The sequence below is a fragment of the Canis lupus genome, chromosome 18, assembly GCF_011100685.1.
Source record: "Canis lupus familiaris isolate Mischka breed German Shepherd chromosome 18, alternate assembly UU_Cfam_GSD_1.0, whole genome shotgun sequence".
Lineage (NCBI taxonomy): Eukaryota > Metazoa > Chordata > Mammalia > Carnivora > Canidae > Canis > Canis lupus.
The window spans coordinates 35,248,043-35,267,417 of NC_049239.1; the positions used below are offsets into that span (position 1 = coordinate 35,248,043).

Below are 19,375 nucleotides of genomic sequence, written 5' to 3' on the forward strand. Positions count from 1 at the left end.
AGTTACTGTGTTTTGTTTTTTAAATTGAACTATAATTAACATACAGTGTTATATTAGTTTCAAGTATACAACATATTGATTCAACAGTCTTATACATTACCCATTGCTCACCTTAATCAATGTAGTTCATGTTTGTCACCATACTATGTTTTTACAATATTATTGACTGTCTTCCTTATGCTGTAATTTTCAGTTGCATGATGACTTATTTTATAACTGGAAGTTTAATACCTCTTAATTCCTTTTATCTATTTTTACCTATCCCTCCCCACTTTCCCTCTGGCAAACACCAGTTTGTTTTGTGTATTCAAGAGTCTGTTTCTTTGTTCAAAGAATTTTTGTTTTTAGATTCCACAAGTAAGTGAAATTGTATAGCATTTGTCTTTTTGTATCTGAATTATTTGACTTAGCATAATACCCATCCATGTTGTCCCAAATGGCAAGATCTCATTCTTTTGTATGGCTGAATAATATTCCATTGTAAATACATATTACATCTTCATGATCCATGTATTAGTGGGCATTTGGGTTGCTTCTATATCTTGGCTATTATGAATAATGATGCAATAAATATAGTGGTGCATCATCTTTTTGAATTAATGTTTTAGTTTCCTTTAGGTAAATGTCCAGTAGTGGAATTACTAGATCTTACAGCATTACTATTTTTAATTTTTTGAGGAATCTCCTTACTGTTTACGATAGTGGCTGCACCAGTTTACATTTCCACCAGTGGTGCACAAGTGTTCTTTTTCTCCATATCCTCACCAAAACTTGTTATTTCTTGTCTTTTTGATTCTAGACATTCTGACAAGTGTAAAGTGATACCTCATTGTGGTTTGGGTTTGTATTTCTCTGATGATTAATAATGTTGAGCATCTTCTCATGTATCTGTTGGTCATCTCCCTGTTGTCTTTGAAAAGATGTCTGTTTAGGTCTTCTGTTCATTTTCAATTAAATTATTTTTTTTGGTATTGAGGTATATACTTTTTTTTTTTTTAATTGAAGCATAGTTGACACACAATGTTGTGTTAGTTTCAGGTGTACAACATAGTGATTTGACAAGTTTACCTTATGTTGTGCTCATCACAAATGTATTATGCATTTGTCACTATGGAACATTGTATAAGTTCTTTATTTTAGATATTATCTCCTCGTCAGATATATCATTTGCAGATATCTTCTCTCATTCAGGAGGTTACCTTTAGTATTGTTGATTGTTTCCTTCACTATGCAAAAGCTTTTTATTTTATTATAGTCCCAGTAATTTATTCTGCTTTATTCCTTTGCCTGAGGAGACATATCTAGAAAAATGTTGCTAAAGCCAAAATTGAAGGCCAATTACTGTTTGTATTTTCTTGTTTCAAGTCTCACGTTTAGATCTTTAATCCATTTTGAGTTAATTTTTGTGTATGGTATTAGAAAGTGGTCCAGTTTCATTCTTTTGTATGTAGCTGTCCAATTTTCTCAACACCATTTGTAGAAGAGACTGTCTTTTCCTCACTGTACATTCTTTCCTCCTCTGTTGTAGATTAATTGACCATAAATATCCCTAGGTTTATTTCTAGGCTCTCTGTTCTGTTGTATTGGATGGTGTATCTGTTTTTGTGCCAGTACCCAAACTATTTTGATTCCTACAGCTTTGTAGTATATCTTAAAACCTGGGATTGCAATACTGCCAGCTTTGTTCTTTCTCAAGATTGCTTTGGCTATTCATAGGTTTTTGTGGTTCCATAAAAATTTTAGTATTATTTTTTCTAGTTCTATGAAAAATGCTATTGGTATTTTGATAGGGATTGCATTGAATCTGTAGGTTCCTTTGAGTACTATGAACATTTTATCAGTTTTAATTCTTCCAGTCCATGAGCACTTGGTATCTCTCCATTTATTTTTGTTATATTCAGTTTTTTTCATTAACATTTTATAGTTTTCTTAGTATAGGCCTTTTACTTCCTTGGTTAAATTTATTTTTCACTGTTTATGATTTTTGGTGCAATTGTAAATGGGGTTGTTTTCATAATTTCTCTTTCTGCTGCTTCATTATTAGTGTACAGAAGTGCAATGGATTTCTGTAGATTTATTTTGTATCCTGTAGCCTTACTGAATTCATGTATCAGTTCTAGTAGTTTTTTGGTGGAGTCTTTCAGGTTTTCTGTAAATGTATCATGTCATCTATAAATAATGAGAGTTTTACTTCTTCCTTACCAATTTGGATGCCTTTTATTCCTTTTCATATCTAATTGCTATGGCTAGGACTTCCAGTACTATGTAGAATAAAAGTTGTGACCGTGGACATTTTTGTCTTGTTCCTGATCTTGGAGGAAAAGCTCTCAGTTTTTCACCATGGAGTATGATGTTAGCTGTGGGTTTTTCATATATGGCCTTTATTATGTTGAGGTACGTTCCTTCTAAACTCACTGTTGAGAATTTTATCATGAATGGATGTTGTACATTGTTGAATGCTTTGCATCTATTGAGATGATTGTATAGTTTTTATCCTTTCTCTTGTTAATGTGTTGTATTGCATTGATTGTTTTGTGAGTATTGAACCACCCTTGCATCTCTGGAATAAATTCTACTTGATCATGGTGAATGATTTTTTAAATGTGTTGTTGGATTTGATTTGTATTATGTTGTTGAGGATTTTTTTTATCTATATTCATCAGAGATACTGGCTTCTAGTTTTCTTTTTTTGTAGTGTCTTTGTCTAGTTTTGGTATCAGGGTAATGCTGACTTTGTATCATGAATTTAGAAGTTTTCCCTCCTATTTTTTGGAATAGTGAGAGAAGAATTAAGGTTTTTTTTAATTAATTAATTTATTTTAGAGACACTAGAGAGAGCAGGAGTGGAAGGGGCAGTGGAAGAGGAAGAGAGAATCCCAAGCAGACTCTGTGTGGAGCATGGAGCACAACAGAGGGCTTGATCTCACAACCCTGAGATCATGACCTGAGCTGAAGTCAGATGCTTAACAGACTGAGCTATGCAGGTACCCCAGAGTTGTATTTTTTTTTTTTTTAAAGATTTTATTTATTTATTCATCATAGTCACAGAGAGAGAGAGAGAGAGAGGCAGAGACACAGGCAGAGGGAGAAGCAGGCTCCATGCAGAGAGCCCGACGTGGGATTCGATCCCGGGTGTTCAGGATCGTGCCCTGGGCCAAAGGCAGGCACCAAACCGCTGTGCCACCCAGGGATCCCCCAGAGTTGTATTCTTAATGATCAGTATTTTTTTCAGGATCATGAAATTGTAGAATTTTAGGGGTATAAGTGCTGAGATAGTTTGTAGTCCAGCCTAAAGCCCAGAGCTTTTAAGAGACTAGTACTCTGATGTCTCTAATCCTTGTCTAAAGCTCTTCCACTGGACTGACTAATGCGGTCAACATAAAATTTGGCCATAATATAAAGGGTTAGATAGTAAAGTTTTTTTAAAGAAGCAAAACACAATAGACAATAAAATAAAGTCAAAGAAACTTTCTTAATTCCACTGAACTACAGATTTAATGTACTTAACTATGCTGTAATAAACAAAGTAACTCATTTTTTTCTGTATGGACCTAAATTGGTGATGATATTTTAAAGACATTTGTTTAAAATTAATGATCTTTGAATAAACAATCTGAGTCAACAGATAAATTTATATTGAATCCATAATATATGTTTTTTAGAAGTTAGACAACATTTCTGGTGATTCCCTTATCAGATTATATAATAACTGATTAGTAGGGATGAACCAATGGCAGAGGGGTCACAAATTCAATTTCCTTCAGGATTCAGGTAAGTTGGCATGTGATATGAATAGGTTAGGAATTGTGTTGAACTGGAGAGCCTTTGTCTTCAGTTCAACTTACATTTGCCAGTCAGCTTCAAAAACTTGTTGCCATTTAGAACAGTGAGTTCTGTATTATCAGTTCTTCCAGTTACTGAAGAGAAAATAGAAATCCAGACTTTAATGAGAAATCTATTAGATTCTAAAAATAGGAAGTGGGTTGAAAGTTTTTAAGCAAACAATATTTCTCAGCCAAATCATCTATACAGTGAGGATAAAAGAGCTCTACCACAAAACTTTCACTCTTAAAATATGTATTCATTTGATAACCTTTGAAAAACCACTACTCAGTCTTACCCTAAGAGAATTTGAAAATCAGTCATCACCTAATACTATATAAATTAATTACTATATTCTTACATATATATATATTATGTATGATAAAATTATGAAGAAAAGTAGTATAGGAGTTCAGAAAAAATGCATTAATTTATTAACTATGTGAAGAGCAGGAAATTTTAGAACTTTAAATTAGCAATATATAAAAGCCAGGAAATTTGAGCATTCTAAAATAGCAATGATTTGCTAAGGAAATTGTGAAGGAAATATGTGGTAAATAACATTAAGCCTCATTTCAGTGCCCTATAAAATTAGTTATGCTATGAGTAGAATTATACCCCTTTATAATTATAATGATTTGTAGAATATATGTCTCTATATGCCACACGGAAAACTGATAAAATGGGTGTTATCTGCAATGCTGAAAGGTAACATTATAACATATCTTTACTATTAGGATTTTAATTTAACTTCATGCTTTTATATTAAACATTACTATTTTTCTATTGGAACTTTTCATTTCTATCTTTCATTAGTTCTTCAAGCAGCTTTCATAAGTTATTAATACAAATCCTTACTGTCAATGAGAAAAATATATTAAATTTGGTAAGAAAATCCCATCTGTAACTTCAATAAAGTATCCAAGAATATAGAACCTTAGAAGTGTTCATTTTTTATTATCTGCCTTAGGACTACAAGGATTTAAGTGTTTTTATAAAAACAATAAAAGAAGAGTAATTTGATGGTTTATTTACTCTTTATAACCTTTAGAAAGTGTCATGCTTTTTTTAAAGTGCTTGCTTCAGGCTGTAGTTTTACAAGATGTGCTGTGTATTGGTCAGGCTTCTTCAATTCTTGACCCTGAACAGATTTAGGGACATAGTACATATAGCAGGCACATGTCCAAGCAGCCAAAACTGTAACTGGGTACTTTTATTCTCCTTTTCAAACTCAAATCCACCTCCTACGAAATTGCCCAATTCAATTTCTCGTGTTGTCTAATAAAATACTAATCATTCTTTCAGATAGTTTCTTAGTTTGATTAGCTACAAAGTATTCAAGATAAATATCAGTAATATACATGAAATAGCCTAAAAGTTTGTATTTTTAAAAACCTCTTTTCTAATTAGTATTTAAACTGTTTTCACATTTTTCAACTTAGTCTATTACAAAGATTTCTGAAATAGAAAAATATTCTAAGAAAATTTGTAGCAATTCTTAATTTGTTTTTCTATTCAAGAAATATTTCTACTTGTTATTTTGAAATGTACCAAATATTCAGAATGTACTTGTATACTTAAAATAGGTAATATAATTTTGAATGTCTTTCTATCTTTTGTGGGATATGAAGATTAAATTCTGAGTTTTTTTTTTTAATTCTGAGGGTTTTTTTTTTAAATTTTTATTTATTTATGATAGTCACACAGAGAGAGAGAGAGGCAGAGACATAGGCAGAGGGAGAAGCAGGCTCCATGCACCGGGAGCCTGACGTGGGATTCGATCCCGGGTCTCCAGGATTGCGCCCTGGGCCAAAGGCAGGCGCCAAACCGCTGCGCCACCCAGGGATCCCCAATTCTGAGGGTTTTGAAGGAAAGGAGTGTATCATAGCAATCCATACTGTCCTACAGCACCCACAATCTCCTAAAGATAATGAAATAATGTGTTTAAGAGACTCTAGAGACAGATCATCTAGGTTCAAATATTAGCTCTGCTGTTTAGTTGCTATGTGAGTTTAGGCAAGTTACTTATTCTCTTGCTAACTTAGTTTTCCTCATCTGTAGAATAGTGATAATAAAAGTACTTACCTCAAAAAATTACACCTAGGATTAAGTTAATCAATACAGGAAAAGTACTTAGAAGAGTTTCTAAATCACAGTAAGATCTCAGAACCCATTTAAAAGAGAAGTGTATAACCGGGCCCACGTGAAGAAAGCAGTGTCTTGCACATTTTCAATCCAACTGCTTTGGGAAGATATGTGTGTAATATGTACCCCTTTTCCAAGCAAATGTGTATATTTTTATTTTCCTTTTTAGTATGTTTTGACCATAGTTACGTATTTTGGAAGAGCTTATATTTTCTCCTCACTTTGTTAATTGCATAGCATACCCTGTTGGTATACATTCTCTTCCTTATTCCATATTAGAAGAACCCTGACTGTGCCTAGGATCCACTTCTCACCAATGTGATTCAGGTAGATCCTTACTGATCTTAACTACACATAAAGGTCCAGTGTATTCCCCTTGCCAATGACTGACTTAGGAGTGGGTATGTGGCCTGGTTATGGCCAATGAGAGATTACATGTGTTGGGAAGCTTCTGGAAAAAGTTTTGTTATTCTTTTATTAAGAGATTATACTTTTTTTTTACCACAGTGTATTGCCCTTCCTGACCATAATGCCTGCAATTTAGGCAGCCAAGTGATGAGAAGCCTAAAGAAAATAACTTAGATAATGGGAAAATGAAAAGATGGGCAGAACCATAGTCCTTGATGATACTGTTGAGCCACTGAAAATCAATGTTAGAAGTCATTATCATGTGAGATAAATCCCATAAGCCATTGTGAGTTGGGGTTAGTTGTTGCTGCTTGCTGCTGAAAGCATTTTAAATGAGACAACTTTCATGAAAACCTATCTTTGAATACGTATTTGTGTATAAGTCAAAGAACATGTAAGAGAGGCATAAAGAAAATATTTCAGAACAAAAACATGTATTTTATCTGTTAACATTCACTTTTTGATCTCTTCAAAACATTTCATTGTGAAAATTGTCAAACATACAGCAAAACTGAAAGAATTTGACAGTGAACACTCATGCACCATTAACATATTCCTGTACTTGCTTTATCACATATCCATAGATTTATCCCTCTTTCAGCTTCATTTTTGGTCATTTCAGAGTAAATTTCAGGCATTGGTGTACTTCCTTCTGAGTACTTAAGACTGCAAATCATTAAGTAGAGTTCAACATTTGTTTACAGCTTTTTATTTCTTAAATTAATATACAGTAAAAGGTACAAATCTTAGCTGTACATTTGATGAGAATCATAGATCCATAAGATATAAAGCCTTATCAAGATATAAAATGTTTCTGTCTATCCAGGCCAGTTCTACTCCTACTCCCTCCCCAAGAGGCAACCACTCTTTGATTTTTTTCCCATTGTCAATTAGTTTTTTTCTAACATTTCATATAAATGGAATCATGCAGTATGTACTCTTTTAGGTAAGGCTTCTATCACTCAGCATACAGATCCATGTCTATCACTCAGCATACAGATCCATGTCTATTAAGTGTATACCTGTGTATTTCATTTTCTCTGGAGTGATTATAAATTATGTTGTGTTTTAAATTTTGTTTTCTGCATTTTTATTGTTAGTATATAGAAACATGATTATTTTGAGTGTTGATCTTGTATCCTGAAACTTTGCTGAACTCAATTATTAGGTTTGGGAAATTTTTTATAGATTCCTTGGGGTTTTCTATGTAAACAATCATGTCATGTACAAATAGAGACAATTTTCTTCTGATTTGTTTCCTTCCTTCTTTTTTTTCCCCCCTTGTCTTTCTCTTTACTTTTCCTCTTTCCTTTTCTGTCTGTTCATCCATCCATCTATCCATCCAGGCTTTTATCTCCAAATATGGTGTTTAAGTATAGTGTTTTTATGAATGTTCTTTATCAAATTGAGATATTTCTCTTTATTCCAAAATGGCTGAGAGTTTTTATCATGAAAGAGTGTTGGGTTTTGTCAGTTGCTTTTTCTGTATCAATTAATATGGTCATGTGATTTTTCTTCTTTAGCATATCGATATGTTGAGATACATCAACTTATTGACATTGAATCAGCCTTGTATATCTGGAATAAATTCTAGTTGGTCAAGATGTAGAACGTTTCATATGTTATTGGATTCTATTAGCTACTATGTTGTTGAGGATTTTTACATCAAAACTTGTGAGGGGTATTGGTCTTAGTTTCCTTTTTTTGTACTTTGTCTAATTTTGGTGTCACAGTAAACAGGTCTTATAAAATGAGTTGGGATGTGTTCCTCCTTCTTTTACTTATCTGGAAGAGAGTGTAAAAGTTATGTTAATTCTCTATATGTTTGGTAGAATTCCCTAGAGATGAAACCATTTGGGCCTGGACATTTATTTTTGGGGAGCTTTTTAAACCAGTGGCCATAGGGCTATTTAGATTGTGTATATTACCTCCAGTGAGCTTTGGTAGTTTGTAGTTTTGAAGAATTGGTCCATTTCTGTAAGTGGTCAAATTTATGAGCATAAACTTGTTTGTAGCATTCTCTTATTGACTTTTTAATGGCTGTGGTATCTTTGTACATGATTTCTTTTAGTTCTTAGAGCATATTTAATTGTTTATGTAAAGTTTTTGTCTAGTAAGCCCATTGTCTGCACTTGCTCAGAGACAGTTCTTTTTAATTTTTTTGCTTGTGGAAGGATCACACTTTGTTTCTTTGTATGCTTTGTGTTTTTTGTTGGGAACTGGACATGGACATTTTGAATATGTGGCAACTCTGGAAATCAGATATTTTTCCTTTTTAGGGTTGCTGCTTGTTGTCATTGTTTAGTGACTTTTCCTAAATTTGTGAAGTCTGCTGTTTCTGTCATGTGTGGCCACTGAAGTCATTGTGTTCTTAACTTAATGATTAGCTTAGTACTTTGTCAGAAATTTCCTTAAATACCCGGAGCCAAAAGAAACTAAAACAACTCCCAGCTTTGCAGATGGGCTCTTTTTATGCATGTTGGGGCATACCTTTAACACTACAGGGTCTTTTCAAGTCTACCTGTTAAATTTTTCAACAGAAGGTTCAGATTTCCCTAGTGATACCTTGTATTTATGGTATAGGCTGATTCAGGAGTGTTACATGATTTTAAACAAAATCAGAGGATTTTTCTAAATAACTGCTTCCTGTGTGGCTTTGGACCTTGTTCCTTGACTGTGAGTCTTCCGTTTGTGCTATCTCTGAGAGTCTTTGCAGCCCTCCCAGCTGATCTCCCTATTCTTTTTATTCAATACTAATTTGTCAGGTGGTGGCTGCAGGTGGAGGGAATAAGGGCATTCTCTGACTTTGTTAAATTTCAGTACTTACATGAAATTGTCTCAGGGTGAGGTCTTCACAAGAGTTCTAATCCCTCTTTTGTTTTTAATGCTAGGCCTACTGTATTCCTGCTGTTTTTCTGCTTCTTCCCCAGTGGTAGAGCTGTTATTTCCTAGCTTGCTTCCAGTGCAGTGGCTTTCCACAGGAGCTCTCATGCTGTAGTTTTTATTGCTCCTTCCCCTATTGATGAGGCCCTTATTCAATAACTTAGGGGAGTTAAGGAAGACCAGTCTGTCTTGGTAGAGTTTTCAGTGGTGACTCGTGGTCCCCTTTCCCAGCTGTAGAGGGTTTCCACTAGTGTTCTTAAATACGGTTTTTTGTTGCCCTTTCCCTTACAGAGTAAGATTCTTGAGCTGTAAGGGAAATAGAAAAGATGGGTTGTGACTGCTCTTCTTTTCCCCAGCCAGTCCCGCAGGGGAAAGCTCAGATTGCTGAATTCTTCTTATCCTTCCTTGTAAGCACCCGATGGACATCTGGAAGAAAAACCTGGTAAAAAGTATAAAGCCTCCTTATTTCTGCTGCCCCTGGGAATTCATATTCTTATACTAGTCCACGTTCTGCGTTTAGCAATTGTTTAAGAACTTCCAGCTGAGTTTTTTCATCAGCACTCAGTGGTTTATGTACCAGGTAAGCAAATCCTGTGGTTCTCTTCTCCTTGCAGGAGAGAGTTATCCAGAGTTTGGATTACTTGAATGATCTGATTTCAGTTCTCAGATGGGTTTGTCTATTTAATTTGCATTTTGTTCAGATTTTTTCTTGTTGTAAGCATGAGGGAATGCTTTTTTAATCTCTCTAGAAAGAGCCAAAATGGAAAGTTTCAAAATCTGCTCGCTTCGGCAGCACATATAGTGGAAAGTTTTAAAATCCTGATTTTCCTAGCATTTTTCTTTTTGATTTAGGAAGCAGAAACTCAATATGAAGAGCAGATTGGTAAAATTATTATGGAGATCCAAGAACTTAAATGGCAAAAGGTGAGTTGTTTAAAAAGATTTATTTACGAGAGAGAGAGAGAGAGAGAGAGAGAGAGAGAGAGCGCGCGCGCGCGCAAGAGAGCGAGCGCATGGGAAAGCACACTGAGTGGTGGGGGAGGGGTAGAGGGAAGAGAAACTCAAGCGGACCTTGCTGAGCATGGAGCTGATGTGTGGCTTGTCTCACCACTCTGATATTATGACCTGAGCCAAAATCAAAGTCGGATGCTTAATGTACTGAGCCACTCAGGCACTTCAAAAGATGTGTATTTTAATTTTTATTTCAGGTTAGACTTTTTAGCATCTATTTAAAGAAGTATTCTAACTTAATTGAAATTTGAATTTTTAATTCAATTTAATTTAAATTTCCTAAACATATTTGGGGATTGTATATTATTTTAAACAAAGTATTAAGAGAATTCTGACTAAAACTGTTTTTAATAACATTTGAACCTCCAGAACCTTGAGAATGAAAAATTTTTTTCAGGCTTTTTGATAATAGTGCTGCAGACTACTATGATCTATTTAATACTTTAGAAACACAATATGTGTTATAATGGAGTCAGAATATCTTTTAAGAAGTAAAACCTCTTTATTTTCCCAGGCTGTTATTATATACCATAACCAAATAGTTAAAAAAAACTCAGTAGCAGAGGGACATCTGGTTGGCTTTGTCAGTAAACCTGTGACTCTTGATCCTGGTGTCATGAGTTCAAGCCCCATGTTGGGTGTGGAGCCCACTTAAAAAAAAAAACAAAAACAAAGACATAACCACCAGTATCATCAGATCTGAGTCTCTCTAGCCTTATTTATATGGAAGCATTTTTTGATAGTGCTTCACATGCCTTTCCACCAAAGTATCTTAATAGCTAAAAATTGAGATCTTAATTATTACCCCCCCCTTCACTATTTGGCAGTATTTAAACGGGAACTTGGAGGTAACATGTCAGAATTCACGTGACAGTGAATAGCTCAAACTAGAAATGATGGGAATTTTGAGACCAGACAGGCCCATAAGGTTGTGTAGAATATGGGAGTTAAACTAGAGCAGGATTTTATGAGGCAGAGATCTCAAATCTCTCTGCACAAGGAAAAACCAGATAAACGCCAAGTACAAGCAGAGACTCCAAGCAAATTAAAAATGTAAAGCTATATCTGTTTTTGGATAGAGAGAGTCAACAGTATAAAGTTATCCAAATCCTTAAGTTAACCAGTATGTTTAATATAATCCAGTCCCAAGATGGCGTTTGCTGTTCCTAGACTGATTATAAGGCTCATGTGGAAATAAACATATCAGAGTGTCTGGGAAATTTTTGAAAAAGAACAGGATGAAATAGCTATACTAGATTCTTAAATATATTATTATAAACCATAGTAATTAAGGTAGCTTAGTATAGCATACGTGGATAGGTATTCCTTGAAACATAATAGAGTCTAGAAATAGATCCAAATCATAAGCTAAATTAATGAATGATAAAGGTTGGATTTTATTCTGATAAAATTATAAAATTCTTTAACTTATTTGGAATTTTCATGTCCTTTTTGTGCTAAAGCAGTAAGTAGTTAAATGGAGTCAGTCTTAGAGCTCTCCTCATCTTTAGAACAACAAAAATTTGCCCATGTATTGAATAAAAGTAGAGTTACAGAGAAATTTAAGTTCCTTAAGGTTCCTCATTAAACCCCTGAGGCATAGCTGTCTAGGTAAATTGACTTTCCCAAGACTAAACAAACAGGTTACACCATCTTGATTTGAAGGGACACTATAGAAAGCAGAACGTGTGTATATATATATATATATATATATGGTATATGTAGAGTCAGAAAGCATTAAAGATAAAATAGTATTTGGGCTCAGTACCACAAAGAATTAGGGCCATGCTTATTTTATTTATTTCTCTTGAACAGATCTTTATCTTCACCCATTGGGTTTCTTGACTGGGAAACAACAGTATTCAAAGACTGGTATAAAATGTGTTTCATCCTTTCTCTATTATAGGCTTTTAGACTACTGGCTTTAGTTTTTAACTTCTGGTTTTAAAGATTTTATGTAAAGTTAGATAGAAGTTTGCTGCTAATATCAGTAAGACATTTTGTCCACGAAGAATGTACTTCATAGAGATCTTTATTTGGTTTGATTATACACAAAGGTAACAGTAAGTCAATATCTAAATTAGCTGTGATATGATTATAATAGAAAAATCCTCAGGGATGTAAAAGAAAAAAAAATCAGGGAAGAATTTAATTTTGCAGTTCTGTTTACATAGTAGATTCCTTTATCTTATGTTAATGGGTATCGTGTCATAAAGGAGAAAATAATATCTAACTTGAGGATCCAAGGATAACAACTGGAGGCTGAAACAGTGGAGGAATATCTCTGGGTTATTAGAGATATTCATTATCTGAGTAGCTCATTGACTCTGAGCAAGAGGTTATTGATGATGGCAGGATATATGGTGTAAAAATATTTACAAAGTTCCTTTTAATATTTAGAGAAGTTTCTCTTTGCAAGTGTGAGGATAAAATGGGAAGTTGGGTGCATGATTTGCCCTCAGAACATTATCATTGATTTGCCCACTTGGTTTTTTTTTCCCTTCACTTTTTTAGCTAGTTCAGGAAAGGTTTTTCCCCAGTGCCTTTTCTGTTTATGATAAATATCTACAGGTATTTACCAAGAGGCTCACTCCTTCAGTGCTTGATGACTGGGGTGGGCGCATTAAGTTGTTTTATCTGTAAGGCCTCCAGTTTATTCTGCTTTTGTTCTAAAGCTTTTTGAACATCTGCCTTTGGAGATCTAGCAATGGGGCTATTTCCCATTCCAGTTTTTGTTGCATATTACATCTATTTCCAGACTTAAGGCGTTTCACAAAAAGTGAGGAGAAAGCTAGAGGTCACATGTACATCAGAATGTACTCCTCAAAGAATCTATCCTGGAGGACTTCAATAAATTCTTTCCTTGCTTGCAAGCGTGGATTAGAGTCTAATTTATTTTCACAGAAAACTGGACAAAGACCTCTGAAAGGTTTTGTCCAACATTTCTAGCTTTTCTAAACTTGTCTGGTTTCCTGGGCATTTTTTGATTTCCTAAGCATTTTTGGGATTTTCTCACTTTACTTTTTCCATTCAATTTTTTTTTCATTTGGGAATGTGAACCATTGGTACAGATCTAGGAACTGGCAGTATTATTTTTTTTTAGTTAGCTGTAGGAAATAAAATATTTTTTAAGTTTAATTTCTTTTTTAGTAATCTCTGTGCTTAGCACAGGGCTCAAACTCAGATCCTTAAGACCAAGAATCACGTGCTCTTCTGACTGAGCCAGCCAGGTGCCCCAAGAATTTTTTTAAAGTAATTGCTAACTTCAGAAAAAATAAAAAGCTGTGTTAGGTAGAATGTAATTATGGTATATTATATGGCTGAACACTGAATAAAAATTGTATAATCATAATAGTATAAATGCTGAAGATTGATTTAAGTCACAATTTTTATGTAACTCAGATTGTTAGATGATGGTTGTACAAGAAAGCCAACTCCCAACTATCATAATAGGAAGTCAGATAAAATTTTTAAGTTGGTAAATCAGCACATATTTAGAAACATGGAGTCAAATAACAGAAACATTCAAAGTGGTTCCCACTTTTAGATCTAATTTTTTTAATTGTGAGAATTATTCAGTAAACATAGAAAAAAAAGTTTGAAGTCCTCTTGAATCTGAAGAACAGAACACAACTTTTATCAAAAAAGGAAGGAGAGAAGAAAAAAAAGTCACATATGTGGATTTTTAAAAAATGCCCCGTGGTCATTTTGATATTAAAAAATTACTTCAGTGAATCTAAAGAATTGTGCCTCAGGTGAACATTTGTGTTTAGATAATAAAATGGGTTTCTTTGGGAATTCTAAAAGACTATAGGCTTCTTGTGTACTATTAATTTTAATAACTTTTGATGATATATTTTCTTGAAAGCTTTGGGATCAACCATGTTTAGAGGTGTGTGTGTGTGTGTGTGTGTGTGTGTTTTAAAGGTTTATTTATTTGAGAGAGAGAGAGAGCAGGGTGGGGAGAGAGGTAAGGAGAGAGAGGGAGACGGAATCTCAAGCAGACTCACCACTGAGCATGGAGCCCCATGTGGGGCTCGATCCCATGACCCTGAGATCACGACCTGAGCCGAAATTAAGACTTGGATGCTTACTCAACTGAGCTACCCAGGCACTCTGAGCCATGTTTAGAGTTTAAAAACTTTAGGAAATGTGTTTTAATGTGAAGATGCAACTGAAAGCATGATTATTGTATGCTGATTCTTTGACAGGTAAAAAAAAAAAATCGTAGGATTACTTTAAAGTTGCATTTAAGAGCATACAGTAATATATGCAATAAATGTTTAACTTTTATTTAAATTGTGAACCTAAGTAAAAGTTAAAATTGGAAGTTGCTCAAATTTATGTTTTGACTTTTCATAATTTTTAAAATAGGAAACTCTTCAGAATCAAAAGGAAACATTAGCAAAGCAACATAAAGAAGCTTTGGCAGCTTTTAAAAAGCAGGTAATTTTATAAGCATAGGTGAACACTACAGTTTCAAATATCTCACCCCCTGCCCCCATGTGAATATTATGGCATATCACTTTGAAAATCAAAAGAGTATTAATGGAAGCAGGAGATAGAGTTCTTTGAATCACAAGTGATATGTAGTAGGAGGAGTTAAGGAGGGAAATTAGGAAAACTAGGTTTTTTTTGAGATGTATTTTCATCTCTCCTAAATAAATTAGGTCAGTGATGTGTCTGTGCTCTTGTTCCTTCTCTCCCTTCTCCCCTCTCTCTTTGATGAGAGGATTTTAGGCTCTTACCTTTTCTGCTTTCCTCCTTTACCCAAGCCAGAACTAGAACACTGATAAAAAGCTGAGATACAAGGAGGGAGATGTGAAGAATGAGGAGATGAGATCATCATGCACTGAAGCCTCCATAAATATTAACTATCAGCAACTAAGAGCAGAGAAAAACATATATGTATGTTATTTAAAAAATGAATAGAACTTCCTAAAGTTATTTTGAGTTGTATAGCTCTTCTTTCTAACTTCAGATTTCTCTTCAGCCCCTCGTTAGAAAATCTAAGTGTAAGAAATGTGCTCGTGATAAATACTGTCAACTTTTTTCTTTCTTTTTTTTGAAGATTTTATTTATTTAATCGTGAGAGACACAGAGGCAGAGGCACAGGCAGAGGGAGAAGCAGGCTCGGTACACGGAGCCTGACGTGGGACTTGATCACACCCTGGGCCGGAGGTGGCCTAAACCTCTGAGCCACTCGGGCTGCCCAACTGTTTTCTTATAGCCATTCCAGCATCACCATTTTTTCTTTCTTTTTCCTTCCCTCTTTTTTGTCTTCCCATGAGTGTGTGTGTCTAGAAAGTGAAATGCATAAAAAGAAATATACCTACATAAGATAAATTACTAGTTGGTTGAGGTTATTGTAATGCACACTGTAGTATAGGGTTGTTGAAGCAAATGATGAACTTTTCTTCTTTTTAGTCTGAGATTGGCCTCACCAAAGTTATGGGAATTTTAATTGAAAACTTAAGAAGCAGAAGTCAAATATACCATATAGTATTTTCTAGGAGAGGGGAAGTTTACGTCTCTCTTATCACAAGGGACTTTAGGCAAAATAACAATGTCTGGGTATCTGAAGGGTAGTGGAGAAAGTGCTCTTGGGCTCTTTTTTTCTCCTTGTTTTTGTTTATTTCCTTTCCTCCCCTTGCCTGCCCACCCTTCTCCTCTTCTTGATTCTTGAATGTAAGTGAGGGATGTGGAAAATGAGATGGAGAAGTTCCAAAGAAAAATTTTATTTCTTGTCAGTTTTGCCTAGTATCCTGTGTTGCTTGAAATACTTATTTTTCTTTGGCATGTTGACCCTAGTTACTCTGTTTTAAAATATCACTATTTATTTATTAGACAGCTACATGCATCTTTTAAAAAATTTCAGAAAATACTGCCAATGCTAATACAAATGATACAGATTTCATAAAATAAATTTATTTTGTGTCTTCAAAGTAAAATTTTAAAAAAATTTAAAAAGTGTGCCTTCAGAAAATGTTACATGTTATTATTTAAGAGTAGATGGCAAACTATTGAAACGTTTAAGAAAACAAACTTGTGGAAGGAAAAATTAAAATTTCAAGGATGATGGCATCCCTAATCATGTGATTAAATTGTTCATTTTTTTGGTGACTGGCTTTTTGCCTCCTTTTATGTCTTTTATTATTTTTTATTTTCTCAGTGTAAAGGCAGCACGTTCATATTAAGTTCAAACAGTATAGATATGTAAAATCTTTTTATAGTCTCATTGACCAGTGTAAATCACTGTTAACAATTTCCTTACCAGTATTTTAATTTTTAAAATTGTTTATCAGTTGCAAATGAAGATGTGTGCCTTGGAAGAAGAAAAGGTATTTATTAATTTTTTAATAATTTAAAGCATAGTTAAGTACATTTTTTTTTTTTTTAGTTAAGTACATTTAATGATCAGCTGTTCACCACAATGAAAAGGAGTATTAGCAATAGGTAAATGGAGACTGTTAATTGCTTAAAACCTTAGATATTGTAAAGACCCAAGGAAATCATGTTACCTCTGTCATTTTATGGTTGATAATAGTGAAGCATAGCAAGATTAAATGACTTGCTAAAGCCCTTATTCTGAAGTGGCAAAGTTGGGACTAGAACTTAGATCTCTTCAGCCTCCAAATTAATGCTCTTTCTATTTTACTGCAATGTTTCTAGTAAGTGTATTTTTAATGCTTTTTAAATGTAATTACATGTTTAAAAAAACATTAAAATGATTTGCATCTGGATGCAGACCAATGGGAAAAGAAGATACAACTCTGAACTAGAAATTCACCTGGAATTAACTATTTTCTCTCATTATTTAATAGTTAATACATGTTTTATTATATCAGTAATCATACTGTTTATAAAGGCCTTTAAAAAAATTCTTCCATATCTTTATAAGACAAATATACTTGTAACTAATTAGAATATATTTATTCTAGCTCTATGAATTAAATAATTATATAGTGTCCATAAATTCTGTGGAATGCTCTTCTAATAAAATTATTATCATGCACCGAGGCCTCCATAAATATTTGTTATAAATATTTGTTTAATACTGATAAAGTGATTTGCTATAATCTTTTATTCCATGATATTGGTAATCTTATCTTATTGTAAGTTCATGGTATTTTGAAGTCATTAGGGATGTCAACTGTGGTGCAGATCCAAGTTTGAAGCTGTGAAGTGTTAGTTTTAAAGCAGAGGTTTTGGTTCTTGAACTTTTCTATTTTCCCCATTTACACTGGAAAGTACTGAAATATAGGTTTTTTTTGTTTTTTTTTTTTACCTAAAGGGAAAATATCAACTTGCTACAGAAATAAAAGAAAAAGAAATAGAAGGATTGAAGGAAACATTAAAAGCATTACAGGTAAAACGACTTAGTACTGCTTTAAAAATAATTTGATATTTTAACATTGTATTAGTAAAATGTCCAATAAATATGTGGGTTAGCAAAACAAAGCTGAGAAAAATTCATATAGTATACAATTTAGGAGTTCTTCCCTGAAAGCCTTGAGTTTCAAATTAGTAGGATTTTTCCTCATCTTTTATTTTAAAAAGAAATATTAAAATTAGCCTTGAGTTTCAAATTAGTAGGATTTTTCCTCATCTTTTATTTTAAAAAGAAATATTAAAATTAGCTTCATTATTTCTTACTGTAGTATAATTAAATATGTTATTTTTAACACTTTATAGATGAAAAAACCAAGTCAGGCGTATATATTATAACTGATTAACTGTGGTCCTTAAAAAAGTTAAAATAGCATTAAGCAAGTCATGATTATTTGCTAAGAACTGCAAATACAGAAATGATAAAATCATCACATTTGCCTTTAAGTTGTTCACAGTCTCATATAGAATACAGAGGTATACAACAAGGATTGTTTAATAAGTATATTTTTTGAAGGTCTATAATATGCCAAGCACTGTTCTAAGCTCTGGAGATACAGCAATGAATAAAAAGGACGAAAGTCTTTACTTTTATGGAGCTTCCATTCAAAGGTAGAGGGGGAGAAGACAAGCAATAAAATGAGATACAAAGTAAAATAAAGATTGTTAGGGGAGAAAATACATCATTTTGAACTATCTATAGATAACATTGATTACAAAGGCCAAAATATATTTTTAATGGAAGGATCCTGATGGATCCTTAATTAGGTAACTCACATCATAGTGTCAATTTGTTTAAGCATATGATAAACTTTCGTTAGTTGATTAAGGTAGTAAGAAGGTTCCTTTTTCTTCATATCCTTACCAATTTTGTTATCTCTGGTCTTTTTGGTCATTGCCATTCTAATAGGTGTAAGGAGATACCTCTTTGGGTTCGATTTGCATTTCCCTGATAATTAGTGATGTTGAGCTTCTTTTCATATACCTGTTGGCCATTTGTATGTCTTCTTTCTAGAAAAGTCTATCCAGGTCTTCAGTCCAATGTTTATATTGGTTTTGTTTTGTTGCTAGGACTGTACGAGCTTCTGATACATTTTGGATTTTTTTTTATTTTGGATATTAACCCCAATCAGATACATGGTTTGCAAATGTTTCTCCCATTCTATAGATTGCCTTTTCACTCTGTTGATTATTTTGTTTGCAGAAGATTTTTAGTTTTATGTAGTTCTAGTAGACTATTTTTACTTTCATTGCCTGTGCTTTTTGGTGTCATATCCAAAAAATCACTGCCTATACATCAAGAAGCTTTTTCCCTGTGTTTTTTCTTCTGGTAGTTTTATGGTTTCAGGCCTTATGTTTTATGTCTTTAACCCATTTTGAGTTGATTTTTGTATATAGTATGAGATTTTGTATAAGGTGTGAGATGAGAATCTAATTTGCCTTCTGCATGTGGATATCCAGTTTTTCTAACACCATTTATTGAAGATTATCTTTTCCCCATTGTATATTCTAGGTACCCTTGTTAAAGATCAGTTAGCTGTTGGGATACCTGGGTGGCTTAGTGGTCAAGTGTCTGCCTTCAGCTCAGGATGTGGTCACAGAGTCTCAGGATAAAGTCCCACATCAGGCTCCCCATGAGGAGCCGGCTTCTCCCTCTGCCTATGTCTCTGCCTCTCTCTGTGTGTGTCTCATGAATGAATAAATAAAATCTTAAAAA

At 33.7% G+C, this 19,375-nt stretch overlaps 1 protein-coding gene across 12 annotated transcripts in view; it reads left to right on the forward strand.

The window, feature by feature from the left end:
- Positions 1-19,375, forward strand: part of CCDC73 (coiled-coil domain containing 73) — a 138,337-nt gene that overhangs the window by 43,903 nt on the left and 75,059 nt on the right. For 6 of the 12 annotated variants that reach the window (XM_038563087.1, XM_038563091.1, XM_038563093.1 and 3 more), the window contains 4 exons: positions 10,111-10,182; positions 14,644-14,715; positions 16,575-16,610; positions 17,564-17,638. The exons of 2 other annotated variants lie outside the window; for them this stretch is intronic. In XM_038563087.1, coding sequence (XP_038419015.1) covers positions 10,111-10,182; positions 14,644-14,715; positions 16,575-16,610; positions 17,564-17,638 — 255 coding nt within the window. The remainder of the gene's footprint in view (positions 1-10,110; positions 10,183-14,643; positions 14,716-16,574; positions 16,611-17,563; positions 17,639-19,375) is intronic. 4 more of the 12 variants (XM_038563095.1, XM_038563096.1, XM_038563090.1 and 1 more) reach the window with 3 other exon arrangements.